The 22,986-nt window shown below is 40.2% G+C and overlaps 1 protein-coding gene across 2 annotated transcripts in view; it reads left to right on the top strand.

The window, feature by feature from the left end:
- Positions 1-22,986, top strand: part of tub (TUB bipartite transcription factor) — a 38,836-nt gene that overhangs the window by 7,910 nt on the left and 7,940 nt on the right. The window contains exons 1-4 of one of the 2 annotated variants that reach the window (XM_018685002.2): positions 10,497-10,970; positions 18,271-18,322; positions 20,222-20,384; positions 21,375-21,512. In XM_018685002.2, the coding sequence (XP_018540518.1) occupies positions 10,933-10,970; positions 18,271-18,322; positions 20,222-20,384; positions 21,375-21,512 (391 nt within the window). In that variant the 5' untranslated portion in view covers positions 10,497-10,932. Of the gene's footprint in view, positions 1-10,496; positions 10,971-18,270; positions 18,323-20,221; positions 20,385-21,374; positions 21,513-22,986 lie in introns of those variants that run through there. The other variant, XM_018685001.2, reaches the window with a different exon arrangement.

Below are 22,986 nucleotides of genomic sequence, written 5' to 3'. Positions count from 1 at the left end.
GTTCTTTCCCCTTTTGTTCAGTGTCATTGTCCTTTATTAATTAAAATTGATTTAATTCTCTAAACCTGTGTAGTCGGCACAAGAAATTTCTCTTTCAGTCTGCATCACCTGTTGAATAGAATGATGAACAGATCTGTTGCCCCTTATGAGCAGATACAAAGCCTCAGTTTGTCAGGTGAAATCTTTAAAATCTAAGGTGATCTCGGGCCCACGGGTGATGTGGATACAGTCTTTAGTCAAATAATTCCTGAAAATGAGTTTTTAGCGGCTCTGCTAAAATGTCTTTAATCATTTTAGTGCAGATTTTACTCTTTTTTTCAGTTTATGAATTCTTAATGGATTTTGTGAACAGTATTTTGAAAAGGTCCATAAATATAAAATATGCTAATTCTCTTCCCTCTTGCTTTTCTTTTATTCATCTCCATCCTCTCCTCCATAGCTCCTCTACCAGTGGTGGATGTGTGTGTGTGGGTTATGCCTCTGGAGGTGGTTGCTATGGTGAAACATGATGGCGTAAAATTGAGATGTGGCATTAAGTTTTTGAGAAATATGGTTGTCTGTCTGTGTGTGTGTGTGTGTGTGTGTGTGTGTGTGTGTGTGTGTGTGTGTGTGTAATTACGTACCCTCCATCCATGAGCAGACTGTAAGTGTGAACACATGCAGTCTTATCTTCCTCCATCACATGAGAGAAGAGAATGAACGTCATACCGTTGTCTTGCTTGGTCTGAAATTTGGCACTGCTTGGTTTCAGTGGTTTCTGCTGTTCTGTGCTGAGTATATTGATTCATGATGTTGATAGTTAATCAAGTGTTAGAGAAGAAAAACAAGTCTGACGTGTTCTTATTGCAGGGACACAGAATATTTGTTTGTCATTGGAGCATATGGGCACAAATTTCATTTCAATCTCCAATGTCAAATGCATAAATAATGCTAAATACAGTAAGTAATATTAATAAGTAGACAACATATATAGCTATAAAACTGTTAAATGCTCCGATATGTTTTAAAAACTCATCTTTGTATTATGAAGCAGGAACAGGTTTATTTCCTGTGTTCCATTTTTATTTTGCTCCAGCAGGTTTTTATTTCAACAAACCTTTTTACATTTTCACAGTTTTTCTAAGTGTGTGTTTTGTTTCGATTATGCTTTTTTAATCAGAAGGTTTTTCTCTGTCAGTCAAGACAAACCACTAGAGACTGAGAGAGACAGGTCGTCCCTCGAGTCAGACCAAAGCAGCAGCCAAACACATCTTACCTGCTTCTCTTGATTTTTTAATGTCTTATTTAATAATTTGATGTTAGACACAAACACAGTTTGTTATTTTTAAATCTGGCAGCAGTCAGTCTTGGTTAAAGTATATTAATAGTGTAATTATCACCTGTATGATCTTTAAATCGCCCTGATTTAGCCTGAGATTTGAAAGGTGTCTTAATTCACTCCAGGCCTCTCAGTTATAATATGAACCATATTGCTATGTGATTAAGTGGAGTATTACTTCGATCTGTTAAACCTGAGCAGCTGGCCTTCTTAAATACTTAAACAGGTGCTGAGCACCATTCTGAGGAACAGTTTGGCGTCCAGCCATTTAACTTACAATCTTTAATTTTATATTCATTTGTATGCACCCACTGTCCCCACTGTGTTCATTATGTCATTATTCATCAAGATGTCTCGAATTGTTTGTCTGATGACTGATGTGAGACTGAGATATTGACTCTCTTTCTCAGGAGACAGATACAGTCTGCAGGTCCCCTTTGTTTCTTCCTTCCCTGTCTTTAAAAATAAAATCATCCTCACAATGAAGAAGGAACAAACACAAACATAACATGTTGTGCGGAGCCAGGGTGGAGAGAGTTTCTGCCACAGTTGTGCTTTCATTTTCCATCCAGCAGTTTGTTGACTCTGTTGCCTGAACATTTGATGAGTTTCTCACTGCATAAATGAACAATAAAATACACAACAGACTGCTCTGTAATGACTCAGTCAGAGATTTTTGTCAGTCACTGGTATGACTCGGTGGGGAAAATCAGAAACATGTAAGCCCAGCAATACCCCATTTCTTGATATTCAGTCTCAAAATTGATTTTTTTAATAAAATTAACATCATAAAAATGTCCGGTTCAAGTGTTTTGCATGTTTGTGCTGTGAAGACCAGGCGAGGCCCAGTAACTGTTAAGGAGACAAATAAAGGTAAGTGTTTGTAGAAAGTCTGTTAGGATGACTTTAACTTTTTAAACTTTTTCTGTCTCTCATTTTTCATGTGCCAGATTATGTCATTACATTTAGTTTTCACTGGCTCAGCACTGTCAACATATTGAAATGTGAGTAAAACACTAACACGACAAATACATACATACATACAACTGACAAGCAGTGCTCAGCAACCTCACTTCCATAGAAGCGAGGCGCCGTTGGCTCTTGCAGAGCTTGTGTGTTTGCAGTAACTGTGAATTCCCCACCCTCACAGAAAGTGAGAAGCAGGAAATGCAAAGCTTGACAGCACCTCCATGTGTTCATGAGTCATCACTACACAATTCTGTCACTGTTCAATGAGTCCCCCTGTTGGTCAAGAAAAACACTGCAGCTCACTGCACTGACAGTGATGTGACTGTACCACTGCAGGCACTGCCAGATGTTAATTAATCACAGCCACGGTGACTGACAAGGTGGGAGTGCATGTGTGTTAGTGCGTGTGTATCTTTTCTTGAAGCAGATATTATGGTTAAATAGCCAACCAGCTTTTAAATGATAATTAGTTTCCACTGTTGCCATGGACACGGGAGTGAACCAGCAGAGGAGCATGTGTCAGAGGAGGCAGCGGCTGATGTCTTTCTGCTTGTCACGCTGCCTCCTCACAAAGATGCTGAGTTAGGATGCAAGTGTTGCACACATTTCGTGCCACCTCTCTGCTTATGGCCATAGAATTAAAAACATTCATTAGCACTGCTCCCTCATCCATGAAATTATCAGAGTCAGAACGGCATGGCCAGCCTCATTTTTCATGGGCAGGTTTTTCACTTGAGCATGACTTCATAGTGAACTAGCTGACTGACTGCTGATGTGCTGTGACGAGAAGAAAGAGGCCCAGAAGAAGGGGAGAAACAACCAGTCATTTAAGGCTACAGTCCTTTTTCATTTGAGTTTCTGTGTCCAGTGGCTCATTGTTTCCTGCTTTTCTCTACAGTAATTTGCTCATCTGATTCATAATGTGTAATTACTGGGGAGGTTTCCAAACTGCACATGATGGCTGAGTATGTGGCACGGCAAAAACTAATTTGAGAGTCAAAGATAAAACAAAAAGAAGAGAGATAAGTAGAAGAGCAGAAACAGCTTAGAAACAGTGAGTCACATGCACATAATCCTCCCAAGATAGATACAGGGCTCACACACTGTACAGCATCTGACAAGACGACACTCTTATTTAACATCTCTGCTTCTCTCCTGTCTTCCTGTCAGCAGGGTGTGAGGTATGTGTGTGCGTCAGTTTGTGTGGGATGTGGTTCTTACGCCTTGTTCGAGCCAAAGACGGGTCAGTAACCTCTGAAAGGACAAATTATGCTTTTGATTCTTTACTTTTTCTGGTCTGTTGATAACGCACACTGTGATGAAAAGTCACTGTGTAAGAAAGAGCCGTGACAGTGTTAAATAATGTTAAATACAGTTTTAGAAAAGTAGCCGTTCCTTTTATCTTGAGAATATAAAATATAAAACAGAATGAAAGCCCAAGACCTGACATAGACAGCTGCCTGGGGAAATATGAAAGGACAGACACATTACCTACAGAAAACCTTGGTCCTACCTTTTGTGAGTGGTCAGTTTTAATGCATTTCAAATAATGTAAGAACTCCATGATATTAGTCGAGCAATTTCCTTCATTTCACAGCTGAGCAAAGTTTGATTCGAGGGTCGTATCTGGGCTGGGGGAAAAAACAGGGAATGCACCTTTAACAGAAAAAATGAAGCACTACAACTTTAATAGGTGGAAAATTACATTGAGGGTTTAAGGTATAATTAGAAATCTAAACACATCTGTATATACAGAGGGAAAATGTGTTGGATGACTCATCAGTCCGTATTGGGTTTTGTTCCTCTCATTACACTAAGCTGTGCATCTTTGTCTGTTGCCCTTGGATACAAGTGGTTTCCAGATGAAAGCCCTGCCATAAACAATTTAGCAAAGCTCAAGACATATAGTCTTTGTTCGGGCTGTCACAGTGAGGGATTGATTCAGATCTCTGGCTGTTATTGAGGCAGGCAGTGTTTAGGTCATGTTTAGCAAATATCATATTAAATGTGTTTATTTCTGTCAGTGAGCTTCAGCGTGAAGACACTATTTTTTTGTCAGTGCAGTTTTTGGTGTTTGCTGTCACAGATTTCATAACATTTTTGCTTCTTTTGTGGAATTTTACTTGTTAATATAACAGTGAACAATAGAGATAATAACATAATACGCTGCCTGCACACCTTGTTTGTCAGTATTCAAATAAGGAGTATATCTCTGAATCTGTTTAAAGGCGCTACATGTAAATTACTGCTATTGCTACATAGCCAACATTAGCATTAACAGCTGTTTACTCACCAAGAACTTCAGTCATTGTTGCATTTACAAGATGTTAGAATACGTCCTCTGGACAGAGCTGTGTCTTCATCCTCGCATGTCAGACAGTGACGGCGGCCCAGGCTCTGTGGTGACTCACTGTCACAAAGTAGTTTTATGAACTGAGTTTTCTAGGATGGGCCTCGGATGGTTGGTTAGCATGCTAACTTATGTAGAAAAGAAGACAGCTATTAGCGAGTAAAGGAATGAAGTTTGATGCTTGCAGCATTTCTTCTAGACTCATAAGTAAACCTATGCTAACCTATGCTAACTTTGACAATGTAGCGATAGAAAAACCTTACATATAGCACCTTTAAGAGAAGATACATTAGCTCTGAATTACACTTGAGTGTTATCTTCAGACCTTAGATCAGATTAAGCTGCTGTATATGATTCATTTCAATGTCATACTGATCAGAATGAACCAGAGAGGTGCTAACACATGTAGAAATGTGCTCAGAATGTGCAAATGTGTGTTGTTAGTTTTTCGAATGATCATGTGGTATTTACAGGTGACAGTAGTATACAGTATTCAAACACAGATAAAGCTGGGCTGTGGAGAGAAGGATGCAAAGGAACTTTGGTGTATTGAAGCAGTCCATCTGGTTGCTTCACTGGGACACTGGGACACTGTTTCATCCAATGTGACATTTTCTAATCCAAATCATGTTTTATGCATGTCCTCTGTTGGGCACTGAGAGATGAGATACATGGGATTTATGTTGATACAAGGACAGTGTGTGTGTATCTGTGTGTGTGTTAGTCACCCACCTGCTGATTCTTTAGCATAATTCCATGCTGTGCTGTAGTCTTTAAGAAATAAAGCGAACATAAACAGTCTCAGGTGCATATGCTCTTGGCTTGATGTGATGTTAATATGTGGTCCATGAAAATGCAACTGAATTATACATTTAAATTCTCAGCAATTTGTCGTTACCAGCAAAGATCACGTTGCTCACATTAGGCAGAATCAATAGAAGGCACACATTAGATTCAATCAATACTGGACACAAGCCAATGTGCTCTTTCACTTTTCATTCTTTTCATGCATAAGCTCACACACAGTCCTTCACTCTGCCTCTGAAGCTGTGAGATTTACTTTTCACTCACACTCACAAACACACATAGTCTCTCTGTTTCTCTCTCTCTCTCTCCCTCTAAGATTTACAACTCCCCTTAAAATAAAGATGCCACTGTTCAAACAAAATCCCTCGCAGCAACCTACGAAGACTGGCTTTTTGGTTCACGCCACCTACCATTGCTCACAAATAGATTTCTTTGAATGTCCATGTGAAGAAATATTTTCAATGTCTTCATCTATAAATGATGATATCATCCACCAAATTGTAGCTGGAACGTCAGACTGCTGCTGATTCACTGGAGGCCTCAGTGGGCTGCTGCTGGCTTAAAGTGGGATTTTCTTTCACTAGTCCATATGTGTAATCATCTTTCTCTAAATTGTATTTTACAGGTCAATTCAGTGTGGTCTTATTGTAGAATTATTAAACAGTGAGCCAGCCTGGCACTCCAGTATGAACTGAACAATCAAATGTTATCTGATTATGACTAAGATTTATCAAGTGGACTGTCAGAAGTAGTTTGAATGTGGAATGTAATCACAGTTTTGAAAAAGCTTGAAAGCATTTGCAGCTCCCGTCTACTGATAAATTTGTGTTCCTGACTGATAAGAGGGAACAATAGCTTGCTTGCCTTTGCAAGTGCATGTTTTCGTTATTGATTTGAATTTTTTTCCAGTGTGTGCACTCCTAAAAATCTGTTTCTGTCGTGCTGTTTTCCTGTGTTGGTTATGTATTCATGTGTAAATGCTGCAGTTGCCTAAGGCTCTCAAAGCACTTGCAAAAGAATGGCCTTTAAGTAATTAAGAGGTGTGTACAGTTAAGCAATTAAGCAGCAGTTTATTTGCTCCTAACATCAAGTTGCACTCACTCACAAGATGCTGGACCATCTGATATCAGTTGTCACCCATTCATTCCTCACTGTTTTGTGTATGCATTATTAAATAGGTGGCGTTATTAAACACCATCCATCCTCTTAATCCTGATGCAGACGGGCTCTTTTAGCTTACACCAACTTATTGCTGACAGGATCCCTTGGCTCGACTCCAGTGCAGCACTCTCCCCTGTATGAAGTGATGTAACGTGGATCAAGTCAGTGACTCATTCCTTAGCTGTGTCCTAATTGCCTCCTTCGAAGTGTGTGTTTCAAGGCTGAATACGTCATGAGAGTTCCCACTTTCAATTCACATTTCAAGGCTTCTCCAGATGCGGTGGAAAAATGCGTCTTTTTCTTGCCTGAATCTGGAGAACACAGGTGGAAATTCCTTCACAAACTCACTGCAGAGTGACTACTGTTCGCCAAGTGTCCATCATGTGTTAAAATGTCACCACTTTTCATGAGACGTCACCACTGCTATTTACCACCTTGTTTGCTCTTATGTGGCAGATTCTTAGGAGTTAATGTGAATTTTTGACTTTACAAGTTGGGGAGAGCCGTTCATGTCTGTGAGGCTGGGGATGCAAACTGAGATGATGAACAACTCCTCAGCCCGCAGAAAGCTCAAGAAAAACTGTATTACAGGTGGTCCTGGACATGTCAGCAAATAGTTACTGTAAATCCAACCAATCAAAGGCGGAGGAATCAAAGCACAGAAAATGACAGCAGGAAAAAATGAGACATAGTACTGTATGTAGTGTCACAGTATAGGTAACATCCGTTTGTGCTGGTCAGAATAACATGATACACACTGCTTTTATTTGTTGCAAATGGCCTCCTCTTGCTTATGATCTGAGGCGAGGCTTGTGAAAGTGGCATCCCTGTAATAACCTGGGCTTTGGTAGATTTTTGTGATAAAAACACAATATTCAACACACAGGCTCATAAAAAGGTAAATGTCGCTCATCAGTTGGGACATGTCCTGCATGACTGATCAGGCTGCTGTATTATTAAGGCTTTGTGCTCGGCAGCTGTGTTTCAGTCAGTCTGACTAAGACAGGCAGACACAAGCCAGAGATCCATTTTCACATCAGTGTGTGCCTTCTGTGCCAGAACCATTATTATAATTACTGATACTGCTGGCCTCCTGTTACCAACAATAAAATGCCTCTGGGAAAACTCAGTACAAATTCTGGACTGGAAAAATTAAATTTGTCAAGAGGATCTTATCATTTGCTGTTTAATGCTGTAATAGCAACAAGGCCAGAGGGAAAAAAAACAGCAAACAGCCTCTTTGCTAAGTCTAGTAGAAGCCAGAATATACTTTTGTCTTAATAAAACTGTATGAGAGTCTGCCTGCCTCTCGCTTCCAACTCTCTCATGACCAAAGCCAAACTTCAAAGTCTTCCCCTCAGCATCAAATATTAAGCAGGGTGCTGTGCTTACACCTGTTCCTCAGTGGTATGGCTTGTCCCATTTACTTCCACTTTCATCACACCAGCTGATGTGTAAAGGCACACACTATTAACCACAGAGTGATTTAAGTTATATTTATCGACAGCCGTCTACATTTATCTGACAACCAGTGCTCAGTAACCTCCTTCTCTAACAGCCACACTTGATGAATCTCTGCGTAGAATTATGTTCTCTCTTGCCACTTCGTATAGCAGTGTCACACAGGGTAGGGAGTGAGTGACTTGCTCAAGGGCATAGGCAGAACTGATGCCTGTTGACACGGGTGGGGGGGTTAGTTAGACAAGATGTCTCCCTTATTGCTGTGCCATGCTGCTTCACAAGCACTGTGATAATTGCAGCTGTGAGGATTGATGATGCAGGGTGTTTGTCTCCTGGGTTGTCTCTGCTGATGGGGGAACACCAGGATTTTTCTTGTGTAGCGGCTGAATTTCTTTTCTGTCATTTGCAGAAGAAACCGCGGCAGATCTGTGTAGGAGGAACATCTGACTTTACTGCCCACTTCAGCAAAATACAAACTGTCAACATGCTTCTGAGTAGTTTAACACAGTCAGATTTAACTCTTCGTTTTACAGAGCAGAGTAACAGATTCTCTTATTAAATAAGTTTTCTTAAAGAAAGTGGTCCCCTCGACTGCCCAGTCCCTGGTTTTGTTTAAACGTCACTGCTGGTCTGTGACATAGCGGGGGAAACGCTGTATGAGGGATCGATCTGTTTGGATTTCTGTGAAAGCCGACTTATTTTACTGTCATTCATTCGATCAACACTTTCTTTCTGTTTGGGAAAAAACACCTTTGTGACCTGACATTTTTCAAAGGCCATACCATTAGAGAATGCAATCAATGTTTCATTATGTTTTCAGTAAAGCTGCTTCAGTGGCACTGATGCTGTCGACTTCAGAGCAGAATAAAAGAAGTTCTGACCATATTTCACATATATATTTCACATATATATTTTTAGATGGATTATATAGTATATTGTCCAGTTTACCTGAGGAAAGGATTTGCTGTTTTTTATATAGAGTATTATAATATCAGGTAAAGGGAGATATATTAGAAATGAGTAGTTATTGTGTCATCTGAATTTAGATTTTAGTAAGAAGCCCAGCACTGCAGATGTGAAATGTAATGTTATTAATTGTTATTTGTCACACAGACAAATTCTGTTCTTTAAATCTTTCACTGAGAACAAACATTTTTGCTTTTCATGCAACTTGATTTAATAGAAAAACAAATATTTTTGCTTCTCTGTCGGCTTTTATGGTCGTTTCATTTTCCTACCTCCCAGTTTACTCCACCACTGAACTCTATCAGAGATGCTTGTTTTTAGGCGTTCAATAAATAATTGAAGGAAGATGCTTGAATGCCCTTAATAGTGACTCCACTGTTTGACTTGTCTTTGCTTAAGTTACACAGAGCGCAGTGCTGAATGCCATATTACAGCCTCACCATGAAACACAGTGTGTCTAATCTGATCAGCACATGATATGAGTTCTGACCTTGAGAAAATGAACTTGACACTGTAAGCACCAGCACATTAGAAATGCCTCAGCAATCATAAATGTGTGTTTGTGTCCGTGTGTGTGATTGCATTTGTGTATTTCAGACTGGTTTTGGTGCATTAAATGTCCCAAATCCATGTGACTAAAACTCAGGAAGTGGTGCAACACATAGATGATCAAATACAGCACATACAAGATTTTGCCTGAGGCTGCTTTGCAGGGAGGTAGTAGACGGCAAGGTGCTTTCATCTGTGCCCACAAGTAATAGACTTTGTTCCCAAGATGATTTTCTGAATTGTTTCAGATGATTTCACTCTATTAAAATCTGTGCACAAACGGATCGCACGCTCAGAACTGAGATATCTGTGTGTCGATAGAGTCGACGTGAATCGACTGCTTGGTGAAGCCGCTCAGTTTAACTGTCTAAAGATGGACTCCTGAATAACCCTGGGAGCACAGTGAGTGATGTGTGTTTGTGTGGTGACAGTGAGGGGCGGCAGACGGAGGGCGGAAGCAGATGTGTGTGAGAGAGGTTCAGAGCTGTGGCACCATCACAGGGTGCCTTTGTCTGGCTGTGGAGAGTGTTGAATTAAAGGCTGTTAACACTAGTCTGCACAGTCATATGCTAATGCCTCTTACTCTGAGAGAATAAATAAATTATGGTCCAGAAAACACATCTGAGTCCCTGCTTTACATGCCTCATGCAACACAGACAGTGTGCAAGGAAGATGCAGAAAGTGTCAGAAAGAGAGAGAGAGAGAGGGAGGGAATGTGTGTATGCTTGCAGTAGAGAGAGGGGGGTGGCACTGTACAGAAATAGCATAGAAGGAATATCAAAGAGGAAAGACAAAGGGGATTCTCTATAACCTCTTTTCCTTTTTTGCTTAAAGCTCTGCACCCAGTGCTGCCGTAGGTGATGCTGCACGAGAGATAATGAGAGATAGATTGGGCAAAGAGGTAGAGAGCGAGATTTGGACAGAGAAGAAGGGAAGGGAGGGGGGATTTAAAGGGCAAGAAACGGAGGGAGATTTAGATAGAGCCCACAGATCCAGCGCAGAGCAGGAGCAGAGGCGGTAGATGGGAGGAGAGGAGAGGAGAGGAGAGGCATTGACTGGAAGCGCACACATGGAAGAGAAGAAAACGGCTATTTCATGTGCTCAGTGTGCATGACTGAGGAGCGCGGCTGTCTGTCTGGATTGTTAGTCATCTGCTGCCCCACAGCTAGAGGACGTACGAAGAAGCACAAGGCGGGCTGGGGATATAGGGCTGTGTGCAGAGGATGAACAGGCGATGTGGGCTCTCTGGCTGTGATCGCTGTCCTCAGACCCCGTAGCCACTTGCACTGGTGCTGTTGCAGGCCATTAGCCTCGCACTTAGGCAGCAGCAGTCAGAGTGATTGATACAGAAATGAGCTCCAAGCACTCCTCCGACTGGATTCCCTACAGGTACTGTACCACATTCCTGAGAACACAGGAAAGGGCACAGTGTTCATCTTTTGAAGCAGTGCGTGTGTGCATGTGTGTGTGTGTGTGTGTGTGTATCTGAGCGGGTGTTCAGTTGCGTGAGTGTCTGACAAGCAGATCAGACTGATAACGATAACACTAGATTGGCACAATAAAAGCAAACAATGTGTAATGATGGAATTTGTTTTCATAGTGTTGTTTTTGTTACTAAGATAATGTTTAATTGATTGTACATATCTGTATTTTACACTGGGGATCTTTTTTAAGGAATACCACAAGAAAAAATCAATAATACAGAAGTGAATCCCAGAATACCAGCTGCATAAACTACTGTGGATCTCAGTTTGGCTCACTACTAGAAAAATATTATCTCTCCTCACATTATAACACTGTTCATGTGAGAAACTGTAATTTGACTCAATGCTGTTTTATTGGACTGAAAAGTAATAGTTTCCCGGGGATGTCTTCATGAGTGTAGGATAACGTTTGTATCAGTTCATATTTTCATTTGTTTCTCTTTAAAGTCACAGAGGAAGTTCCTGTCTTTGTGGGTGAACCTGTGTGTTTTATGTGCATGCTTGCACACACATTATCGCACCACGTTGAGATCGTAATCCTGCCTTTTATCTTTGTAAATAACAAGAAAAATTGCTGTGTTAATGAGCTGTTTAGCCTCTCGTTGTAAAAACCTATATCTGCTCCCATCCTTTCAAATGCAGCACTAACACTACTGGCTCTTTCCTCTGATTGAATACCCCATTGCCATGGTTTCCCTGCTTACTTTGATGCTATTGGCTTGTGGTTGCTATAAGTTACAGGGGCAGTCCATGAATTTCAGAATGAGACTGCATCAGGACGACAGCAGAAAGTGATTGGTGTGGAATTTATGTTAAACTTCTGAAAAACACTGATCTTTAGGACATCACAGCACATAAAATAAGAAAGTTAAAACCAAACCATTTAATGAACTCACTGGATTGAACTGACTTAAACAAAAAGGAATTATGCCATGACTGGTGCAGTGGTGGGAAGAACAAGTATAGTATTTATTGTGTAACGCTACATTTTGGCCGCTCCTTCACTTTTTGTTCTAGAAGAGATGTGCTAAAAGCTGAGATCGAATGCTGGACAACAAAAATGATATAAATGAGACATTAATCACAGTCAGTACCCCGGATTATTCCTTGATGTATGCCATCTGAGTTTCAGTGAGAGGGCGGGGGCAGAGAGATTGGTGGTTTCTCAATGAGCAGTTTTCTCTCATCCCGCGAAGCTGCCATGAAAAATGCATGGGCCTCAGTGCGGAGTTGGGGGAGACAGCTGCACTCTGTGGTGCTCTTGTCTCATCAGAGATATACAGTGCATGCATTCACAGTAACGAACAAAATGAATGAAACATATCTCACAAACACACAAATCCACACAGGGACAGCAGTTGTTGTACAGTAGCTCTTGTCTCACTAGATTCACCAGATTAGCATTTGAGGAGCTGGAGACTGATGCAAACCTCTGATATGGGAACACATGAGTGAGAAGGAACTGAGACATTGATGTTATGTCAAAAATGCATCTCCAGTTATTTCACTTTTTCATAAAATCATATCTGAGTTGATGAGTGTAATGAACACAACATTAACTCCATGCTTCTGTTAGTTTCCTTACACTCTCACATCATGTCAGTATTAGCTTTATCATTTGCTTCACCTACAGGGTCAGTGTTGGTCTGTGCAGTACTCATCTGATTAAGTCTGTCACAATCAAATGTCATGCATTCCACCATGCAAATGAAAATTCAACACATTGTTGTGTGTGTATTGGATTGTCCTCCAGTGTTGCCAGGTGCTGCTGCAAAATCATCAGCCAATGACTCTCATGCATATAAAACCCAGTGATGCATATAAAACTGTTTTAAAAGTGTGAAGAGGAGTCTCACAGACCGATAATAGTCATTTCCTATCTTCCACCCAGCTGTGCCAAATTCATCCGAGGCTGGCTGAGTTAATGGAAAATCCACTGTATTTTTTGTGGCCAAATCTAAATTTTAATTGTCTCAAGTCAGAACTATTTCAGTTTTCATTTTCATGATGCACATGATGAAATTGAAAAGAGTGAATGAATGAATTTCGCCAAGGTAATTCCATCCTTAAATTTTAGCTATACAAATGGTTTATTTGCTTTTTTCATACTGTCAGAAATATTCATTTACAAATACATTTTAAAATAAATATGGGCATGCAGACGAATCAGACCCAGCAGCTTCTAAATATGATTTAGATCCTCAGTTTATGTTGAAAAAATGAGCTTCAGTACAAATCTCTGATCATAAATAGAAGGTTTTGTCCACTAGACGTTAACTACACAGAGACTGTCCTGTAAAAACCAGTCGATAGGTCGTCTGTGCGTCAGCTTATTACGACCCACTGTTAAATTTTATTGTTGGTGACCTCTGGTAGCCATAGTAATTATGAAGGGAGCAAAGGAGGAAGTAAACCTTTAGTTTAGGCCTGTTTCTCTCAGATTCACCCTTCCCAACAATCAGAGGAGAAACCTGGTCTGGGATCATGGTCTGTGCCAGTGTTTAGCCCAGATGATCAGATACTGTGAGGGGTATCAAACCCTCAGAGGTGCTCGCAGACTCATGAGGGTTGTGATTTGAAATCTGGATGATTCCGATTATCATCACATCAGTCCAGGAACAGCTGATAATGTTAGCTAGCATGCTAATGTTGACAGGTGTTAAATCTGACAGTTAACACTGAAGAATAGACGACGCATTCATTTTCTCATCCAGGCTCATTCAGCTGTCTGCTTTAGTTTTTTTTCTCACTGCAGGTTATTATTAACGTTATAGAAAGTTGTTGCACCGAAGCCTCGATTCTGTTTGTGTCTGCTTCCACCTGAGAGCACGTGAGGTGCTGCGTTGCTCCCCGATTGTTCCCATCCTGTAGTGCATGATTCCATCATTTTAAAATCTTGTGATGTGTGTGCGTTTGAGATCGTCAGTGAAGTAAAATCTGATTTCAAAACCTAACCAAACTGCAGCCTTTCCACAACCTTAACCGTGTATTGTTACCATGACAACAAAGGTTTTGGTTTGCCTGCCCTTGGCACGCCCCTTTGTGTTGTGTCAGTGGGTAGGGACAAATGACAAATGACAGGCTTTATTCTTTTTGCTGCCTTGTTTGATGAGAGTTGTGATCTTCTCAGATTAGGGGTTTTTCAGATTTGTCATGTTTGATGACATATAGATAGTAGTATAGTTATAGTTTTATATAGAGCATTTCCACCTTGAGTTTTCAATCTCACTGCGTTACAGTAAATAACTGATGTTGCTTTAGCAGAATATAAACCTTCCTGTAAACCTCATCATCAGTGTGTTGCAGGACAAGAGTGACCAGAGACTCTCCACCATAATGAGCTGTTTGACCTCCACTGGAACAGCTCTGTTTGTGTCATTATCTTCCTGTCTGATGCCTATTCACACACTTGATTACTCTGATTGCAGACATGGAGTGCTTTGTTTGTCTGTATGTCTGACAGAGAGTGGGAGGTAAATACTTTTTCATTGCATCTGTGTGGGCTTTTGTCGTCAAACTAGTCAGTAGCGCAGAGATACAGGTAGGCTGAATATTCACTGACTGATCTGGAGCTACAGGGCTGACTTTCCACTGTCACCACTCGGGCTTTTGACAGAGGAGAATAAAAAGGCTCTAACCCTAACCCACCGGCTTTATTTATCATGCACCAGTGCAACATGATGGTAAATGAAAAGAGATTTGCTGCAGCTGCCATTAAACATGCTGACAGATAAACACTTGACAAGCAAAAAAATGTATGACATTATAACTCAGACATAATGTTGAAATGCATTCTTCTTTTAATTATAGTTTAACAATCAGCCCTGCAATTATGAGACAGTGTTGTGCAATCAACCAAACTGATAATGTAAATCCATACATTCACCTGTATGGGCATTTATCATTTAGATGTCACATTATTTTTACATCAGTTAGGTATTTTACATGAAAGGTTTTTAATTGCTGAGAGTAAAATGTGGCTTTTAAACATACACATATTAGTCAGAAGGTAAGAGAATATACAATAAGAGCATTTGCGTTGTAATTTGCACAAAACAATGTCCTTTAGAAGGCAGAAAAATGAAATGGAATAAACAGTGTGAGGAAAAACCATCTGCATTTATATGAAAAAAAAAAGCTTAATGGATACAAAACAAAAGAAATTTCAGTCATAAATAAGAGTGCTGGAAAAATAATCTAATTTTCTCACTCATCATACACCAGCAGACGACTCTACCCCTCCATCTTTGCTCCTTTTCTCCTCTGCTGTAGCTCATTCTCTCCATCTCTTCTGGAGGAAACCTCTCATTGCCCTCTAATTAGGAACCATTGAGGTTTCTCAGGGGTCTCTGAGATGCCCGTCCGCACAAACCCAAGGAACAATCAGTGAGTCTGTTGCCAGCAATTAAAAGCTCAGGCAGTGAAAGGGGAGGACAGTGGAAACAGGGAGCAACCAGCCAATCACCAGCGCTGGATAAATACCCTGTTGTTTTGTTAATGAGTGATTAATCTATTCACCTTTAGTAAATGCAGTTTATGTAGGCTACTGGAGAGCAGAGCCAAAGGCAGCACAGGAGGGGGTCAGTTCTATCACAGAGAAAATAATGACGTTGTACAAGAGCAGAAATACAAGAAAAAGAAAAGAAAAAAGTGGAAATGAAGCGCTGTTGCCGGAATGAAGACGATGTTTAACAACGTTAGAGAGAAAGACTGGCATCTGTCAAATTCTAACTCTGTTTGTGGAGAACACGCCGTCACAAATACATTCATAATTTGATCTGCTGTCATTTTGCTGTTTTGTCTGATCTGTAGTTGTTTGCACCAGATGAGTTTCACTTATTCCTCCATTCACGACTAAAGAAACAGGCAGATAAACAAACTCCCACACCAACAAGCAATCAGCAGAAACTGGAAGAGGAGGGGTTCACATAATGGCTCTGTTATCACTCATTTTCTATTTTAAATCTACATTAGTAGAATTTCACATCCCCACTCAAAATAAAAGTAGCTGCTCAGTAAAAATAAAAAGTGGGAAAATTGCAAAAATCAAGCAAAAACAATTTGTCAATTAATCAATTGATTTGACAAAAAGAATATTAATCAGCGTTTGCTTTAAATAATGCAGAATTTTAAAACAGCACATACTTCCCTCTAAAATGTTTTATCTCAATATTCACCACCTTATTGGTCAAAATAATAAACAGCTGCAGCTCTGTTCTTGTTGATTAATGTCTGTATTTAGGTGTTCAGTAACCAGGGTCAACCAGCTGCCATCATTTAGACGTTCATTTCACTGACATTGTTTGTGCCACACTGACCTTTAGGCATGAGCTCAGGCCAGTGACATTATGTCTGGGTCCAGGGCCCCACCAAAATCCAATAATGTTCAAGTCAATACTGATGTTCTTGTAGAGGAAGATATTACCCAGTTGCTTCAGAACAATCTGCTCAGCAAAGCGAGCTCAGAGAATCCTTTATGCAGGCTGAGATCAGATGTGTGGTTGACATTGTGCAGTCAGTTGTGTACCGTGCTGCTGGGAAAAGATGGTTTTCTTACAGAGAATTCTCCACAATTTCCTTTTGTCCTTGCACTGTCTTTGCACTGCATCAGATATTAGATTCGCCACAAAGGACACAAGAATGGTTTTGAGAGGGATAAAAAATGGCAGCATACATACGGTTAGTAGCATTGTAACCTGGTGGAGAGCACTTACACTAGTAGGACTCAGAGGGTAAATAACCATGAAGTTATGTACAACACACAGTCTCTTGAAGTTTAAAATGAGTGATTGTGCTGCAGCACATACAGGACAAGTTGTGAATGTTATTCATCGCCCAAATTCATAAACGTTCCTCAAAGAGCTTTACAGTCTGTACAACATACGACATCCACCATCCCTAAACCCTCTGTGTCTGCTCTTCCTGTGACAGACGCTGCCGTCCATATGTTCACTCATACAGTTACTTAAGAGGTCTTAAGTGTGAGCCATGGATTGGAAGACAAACTGTGACAATGCTGTTCTCTGCAGTATAACTTAATCTCTGTGGAAATAGTTTAGAAGCTCTGCACATGCACCACCCGTCACTCTTGGCTTGTGACGCCTTCTTGTCAAAAATCACTTTTTAAAGCCGTGCTAGTTCAAATTAACTTATAATGGTCTATGACACATTTCATAATCTACAGGAAAACCAGATTATGAGTCTCAAGGAAAGAGTGGTGTCTTTGTGTGAGGAAAACCAAGGACATCTTGGCTTCTATCTACTCAACAAAGGAAACCAAGGTTCCCTCAAACTGTTCCTCTTCTGTCACTAATGAAATGGGCTGCCTTCATTATATGTTTTTTTCCGTCTTGGGGCACTGTGACACCACTTATGTCATGTTCAGGAGATGCCTCTGATTATGTTCCTATTGTACTGACTGAGAAGAAGCTATTTGACAGCTTTGTAAAGAGCTCTCCTGGCCCTTATTATTGAAGGCTGCATCTATCAAAGTACACATATTCTCATTAAACTGTTTCACTGCCCACTTCATTAGATATAAACACCTTTATCTAAGAAGCTATGACGCTGTTAGCTCACTGGCCTTGTCCCTTTTAACACTTGTATTTTGCAACTGACTGATGCATCTGAAGCCTTGTTGTAATTTTCTGTACATGTTCTTATCATAAAAAAAACAAACCTATTTTAATGAGAACTGGAATGTGTGTATGTATGCAACAGATAAATGCATACCTATAACATAAGACTTTTTTGTAATTCACCTCAAAATATAAGACAAGACAGTCTACATTTAATCCTCCTCTAGTATTACACTGTGGTAGTAAATAGTTTTTAATGCATGAAGCCATAAAAAGGCCTTTTATACAGTTAATACACTCATGGGAAATAAGTATATGTATTATTTTCATTGAATTATCTAATTTCCTTTTTGTGTTTTAGGGAGTAATGACCTCATGTATTTTCTTTGTGCAGTAGTTAGGTTTCACTGTGAAAACTAAATGTCTTGCAGCAGAAACAAACGCACTGTTTCCTGAAGTTCACAACAAGCTTCATTATGGTGCATATTACAGCAATGAAGTTAGAATACAGTGTTTAACCTTTCGTTGCCGTTTCTGAGCAGCAAGTGAATGAAGTGAAGCAGTTTGTTTATTATGCTTTTCAGCTTTTTAACACCACTCTCCCTCCTTCTTGCTCTTTCTTTGCAGCACTTTAGATGACGAGGGCACCAACCTCCGACAGCAGAAGCTGGACAGACAGGTGAGTGTTCGTTCTCCTTCCTGCAGCTCTGATAATAGAGTGACTCGCGGGCAAAATCAATTATAACAGTGGCAGTTTTATCATGACATAAACTTCCGCTGCTCCATCATGTGGCCACAAATGGACAGCGAGGACTTGTTATCTCTGTGTGGTGTGGGGGTGAGAGGATGTGTGTAATGCTCTGCAAGACTTAACATTCAGCAAATCAGTCTACAAGTTAAAGTAAAAACAGTATGAAGCAAAACATTTAAAACATGACAAACACTGCTTTATAAGGCAAATGATTAGACACTGTGATAACCTAGATTATTATATTGAGACTATATATTGTGGATTGGAATAAAATAGACCTACTGCTACTCTATATAATTTCTTGTCTGAATAAAGTACCAATAAAGTCCTTACCAGTTGCTCCTGCTACTTAAATGTAATTGTTGTGGAAGAAAACAAGACATATGAATATTTGTCTTTCCATGTTATCTAAAGATATAAAATAATAAATACTAGACTCCTCATTAAACTTAAGTTATCTTTGATCCACCTTCATTTAAATGTTATATTATTTCATTACGTTTCACATGTATGTTGTATGTATGTTAAACCTTTTCAGCCCATACTCTTGTTTTCTCCCACTGCATTTAAATCTCCAGCAGGAACCAGTAACTCATTTTTGGTGCCTGATTCATACGACAGTGTAAATTACAGACTGTATTAAAAAGTGTTGCTGATACACCAAAAACAAGGCCTCACATAAAGGATAAGAGCAGAGAGTGAGGGTCTCCTGCTCTTTACGTTTCCACACTCTGCTCACTGAGACTGCTTCTGTCCTTGTTTGTTGTCAGTAACAGACAAAACACACGGCCAGGCTGCAGGGCAACCATTTTCACTTCTATTCTCTGTGTAGTGAAAACTGCTCTTTGTGTCATCCAGCTGTTTCTTTAACCTGGGTTTTGTCAGTGGAGGATCACGCTCTAAACACTGCTCTGTTGTCAGAGCTGCATCAAATGCTCCTGCACTCCTTGTGTTCCTTGTCATCCATGCTTGAATGATGAAGAACCTTTCTTAACTTGTAGTTATTCACTTAACCTAGCTTAGACATATAACCTCAAAACAAATTATTACTGATTAATATCCTCATTCTTTACACTGAAGCAAATGAATGTTTTCTCCTCGCTGGTTATTTTTAAGAAGCTGAGAGAACTGTGCATTTCAAACCTTCTACCAAACTTTACGTTAAGTGTGTCATCCACAGGTCAAAGCCTTAATCTTCAGATCTGCGTACTGTGTAAATGTACCTGCTGTTACAGCCGTCACTGTCTTGGCAGAGCACACTGGAGAGCTCTGATGCTCTGCAGCCTGAATTCTCCACTAATAGAAACCTTCAATATTTGATGAGTTCTGGTTTGAGGACTTGCATATAGCTGACACTTAGTCCAAATGAATAGCTATATCCAGCCTGGGGTCAAAGTGATTTGGACAGCACATCCTCAGATTGTTCTCCTGGCTAACAGAGTTATCTGAGACGGTGTTATTGCCACGTGCTCTCGGCACTCTGTGAAGATGAAGCATAAGAAAATGTTGTATGTAAAGCATCATAAGAGATGAACACAAACTAGATTATTTTAAAATGGAAAACTATTTTATACAGTTTATCTTTCTCACAAGGAGAGGATTAGAAAGGTTTAAAGCTTTGCCTTTTAAAGCAGTCACTGTACTAAACATAACTGAGGTGATCCCAAACAATAAGCAGCAACATTTTTACCTAATCAGTCAGTGAAGAAATTACATAATGTTTTTACTTAATTAATAATGTATGATTTCATTTCATTTGCTGAAACTGTGCCTTCATTATCTTTCCTTCTGGACATGTTTGGGTGCTTGTGTAAACCTCCACAACAGCGAGCGCTCCTTGAACAGAAGCAGAAGAAGAAGAGGCAGGAGCCTCTGATGGTCCAGTCTAACGTGGACGGGAGGTCTCGCACTCGTCGGACCAAACAGAGCGAGGAACAGGCTCCGCTGGTGGAATCCTACCTCAGCAGCAACAGCAGCACTATCTACCATGGTTAGTACGACCGGCACTGCTCTGGAGCTCTGATGATTCAGGCTCACATAGAGGATTTAAGAAACAGGATGGATTGAACAAACAAAGATGTCAGATTGCTTGTTTGATCAATCTGTCTTATTTAGAGGAAGTATTTGTTCTTCTCCCTCTTAAAACTACAAGTAGCACAGTCACCAAACACAGAACTATAAAAACCTGAAGCTGAATAATAGAAACCATATAGAACCACAGAAATGTTACAATAGTGCCCATGCAGAACCAAAACAACACACTGTACCATCTACTGCAGGCGCTTAGTGTTTAGTGTTTGGACTGTGATTGATGAGGTCTTCTTATCTGCACACAGAGACCAGAGCAGAGCATCTAATCCCTGTTTCTGAGGACCACTTTCTGGGCTCAAGGCCCTGAACTGTCACATTTCCTACAGAGAGAAGAGGCTAATATTCTGATAGAAAGAAGGGGAATAATAAGCATGTTATTTCCCCCCTAAAGATGAAATAAATCTTTCATCTATTCACTGTTAAACATTATATATCGCTATTCAAAAGCAGGAAGTTGTCACTCTTTACTTTTTAGTGAATCTGAACTAGTGTTGATGTTTACATGGCACTGAATAGCAGCCAAGTAACAAAAAATACTGAGTTGTAATAGATATTATGAGATTTGACTTGAGTTCCCTTTTCACCTCACAGTTATAAAATCCAACATTTTATCTGAAGTTACAACCACAGCTTTTTTTAATGTAGAATTTATGTATTCATGTTTTAATATTATTTCATGCCAGAGACTTACTGAAGGAAAAAGCACATAATCCTGTTTAAACTACTACACACAGCTATAACATTTCTGCTAAACATAATATTTTCTCATTTTTCTCTTCTCAGTGAATTTACACTGGATCTAAACTCTCTTTTCCATTTCTCTTCTTTTCTGTCCATCCTGCCTGATAATCGCGCTCGCGCTGCTGCTCACCTCCATCCCTGTGCTCAGTGCAAGAAGCTGAACAGGAGGAGGTGAAGGTGATAGCGGACATGCAGCCGCCTCGCTCAGCCAAAAAGGGCAAAGCCTCGGCCAGCTCCACTCCACAGACTGGCAGCGACAAGAAGGAGAGGAAGGGGAAGCACAAAGGTCAGCCTGCCTGTATTAAGACAAACTGGTTGTCAGACAGAGTGAAGAGTAGATAGAACTGAGGTGAATGGACAGGCGCTGCAAGAAAGATTGACAGACTGAGTTAGAGAGGAGGAGGTCAGGAAAGGTAAAAGACCACAAAAAAGCACAACAGACAGAAGATATTTGAGCTGCTGGCAAATTTAGGGTATTGTTTTTCAAGCATATTGTTCCAGGTTTTTCCTGTTCATGTTTAAATACCAAATAAGCAGATTAGAAGCAGGCCACAGTATGAAAGAGAGGAGGCAGAATCCACATATTATCCAGCAGCTGCAACTGTCCACTCCAGCCCTCTTTACAATCCTCAGATAATGGTTCGCCTGCTGATTTTCCAAGCCACATCTGGCAACAAACACAGCCAGCTGAAACTGCCCTCTTAGCCACCGCTGTGGTGTCATGCTTGTCAGGGCTCAACTGTCTGTAATAATGTATGACAGTCTGAGTGCTGTCAGCCTGCTGACACACCACAAGTGGAGACATCAATTCTTTAAACTATTTAGATGGAAGAGGAAAAACGTGTGTTGAAATGGTGATGTGCTCCACATCTACAACGCTTCTGTGCTCTTCTACATTCACTGTTACTTCAGACTGAACCCCCGGCTGTGTTAGTCCAAATATTTACCAGAAAATTTAAACACTAAATCATCATTACAGAACAATAAGGAACTGATATTGAAAAGCAAGATTTTAAATATGCAACTCTGTGGAATAGATTCTGACATTAGAGATGTTTGTCATCTCATCTATCACAGTAGAGCAGATGCTCCTCTTTGGAATGACTTTGTCCCAGAAAAAGAAAAAAAAAAGTTAATGGGATTCCACTGGGGTAAAAGATTAATCAGGGCAATAGCGTCCAGACTCACCACTGATGGACCCATCTCTCTGCCCCAGGCGCACTGCAGAGTGATTTTACTAAGCTACTCTGCACTCACTAAAAATAACTGGTTAAGTGCTGTTAATTGGGATTTAAAATGAAATCCAAATCTAAATAAAGCAAAATAAATACAGACTGGCCTCCTACGTGTACACCTCCTCTTAGAAAGATTTCCAGCTTTTTTAACCAGAAGAGACAAAACAAAGAAGAAAACAAAGTCACCATTTCAAACGGTGCTGTTGAATGTCCATTCGCACTATTTCACTCTCTTATCATCTTTATTCTGTTGTGGTGCTTCTACTGTATGAGGAGAATGTCTGTGGTAGCACGGACATAATGTTCTTCTCTCTTATACATCAGAGGCTAATTAAACAGAAAAGACAGTTAGCAAAGCAATCACTTAAAACACCCACACATTCAGCTGAGTGGAAATGTTATCACATTTACACAGCCAAGTGTTGACTATATACCTGAAGTCTTGTTTATTTAATAGCAACACCTTTGTTTTCCTTTGCTGGGATTCTTTTGGGCATTTCCTGGATGTTAACATGAGATCCTGAT

This window comes from Lates calcarifer, linkage group LG2 (genome assembly GCF_001640805.2).
Source record: "Lates calcarifer isolate ASB-BC8 linkage group LG2, TLL_Latcal_v3, whole genome shotgun sequence".
NCBI lineage: Eukaryota > Metazoa > Chordata > Actinopteri > Centropomidae > Lates > Lates calcarifer.
This window is presented reverse-complemented; position numbering and strand designations above follow the sequence as displayed.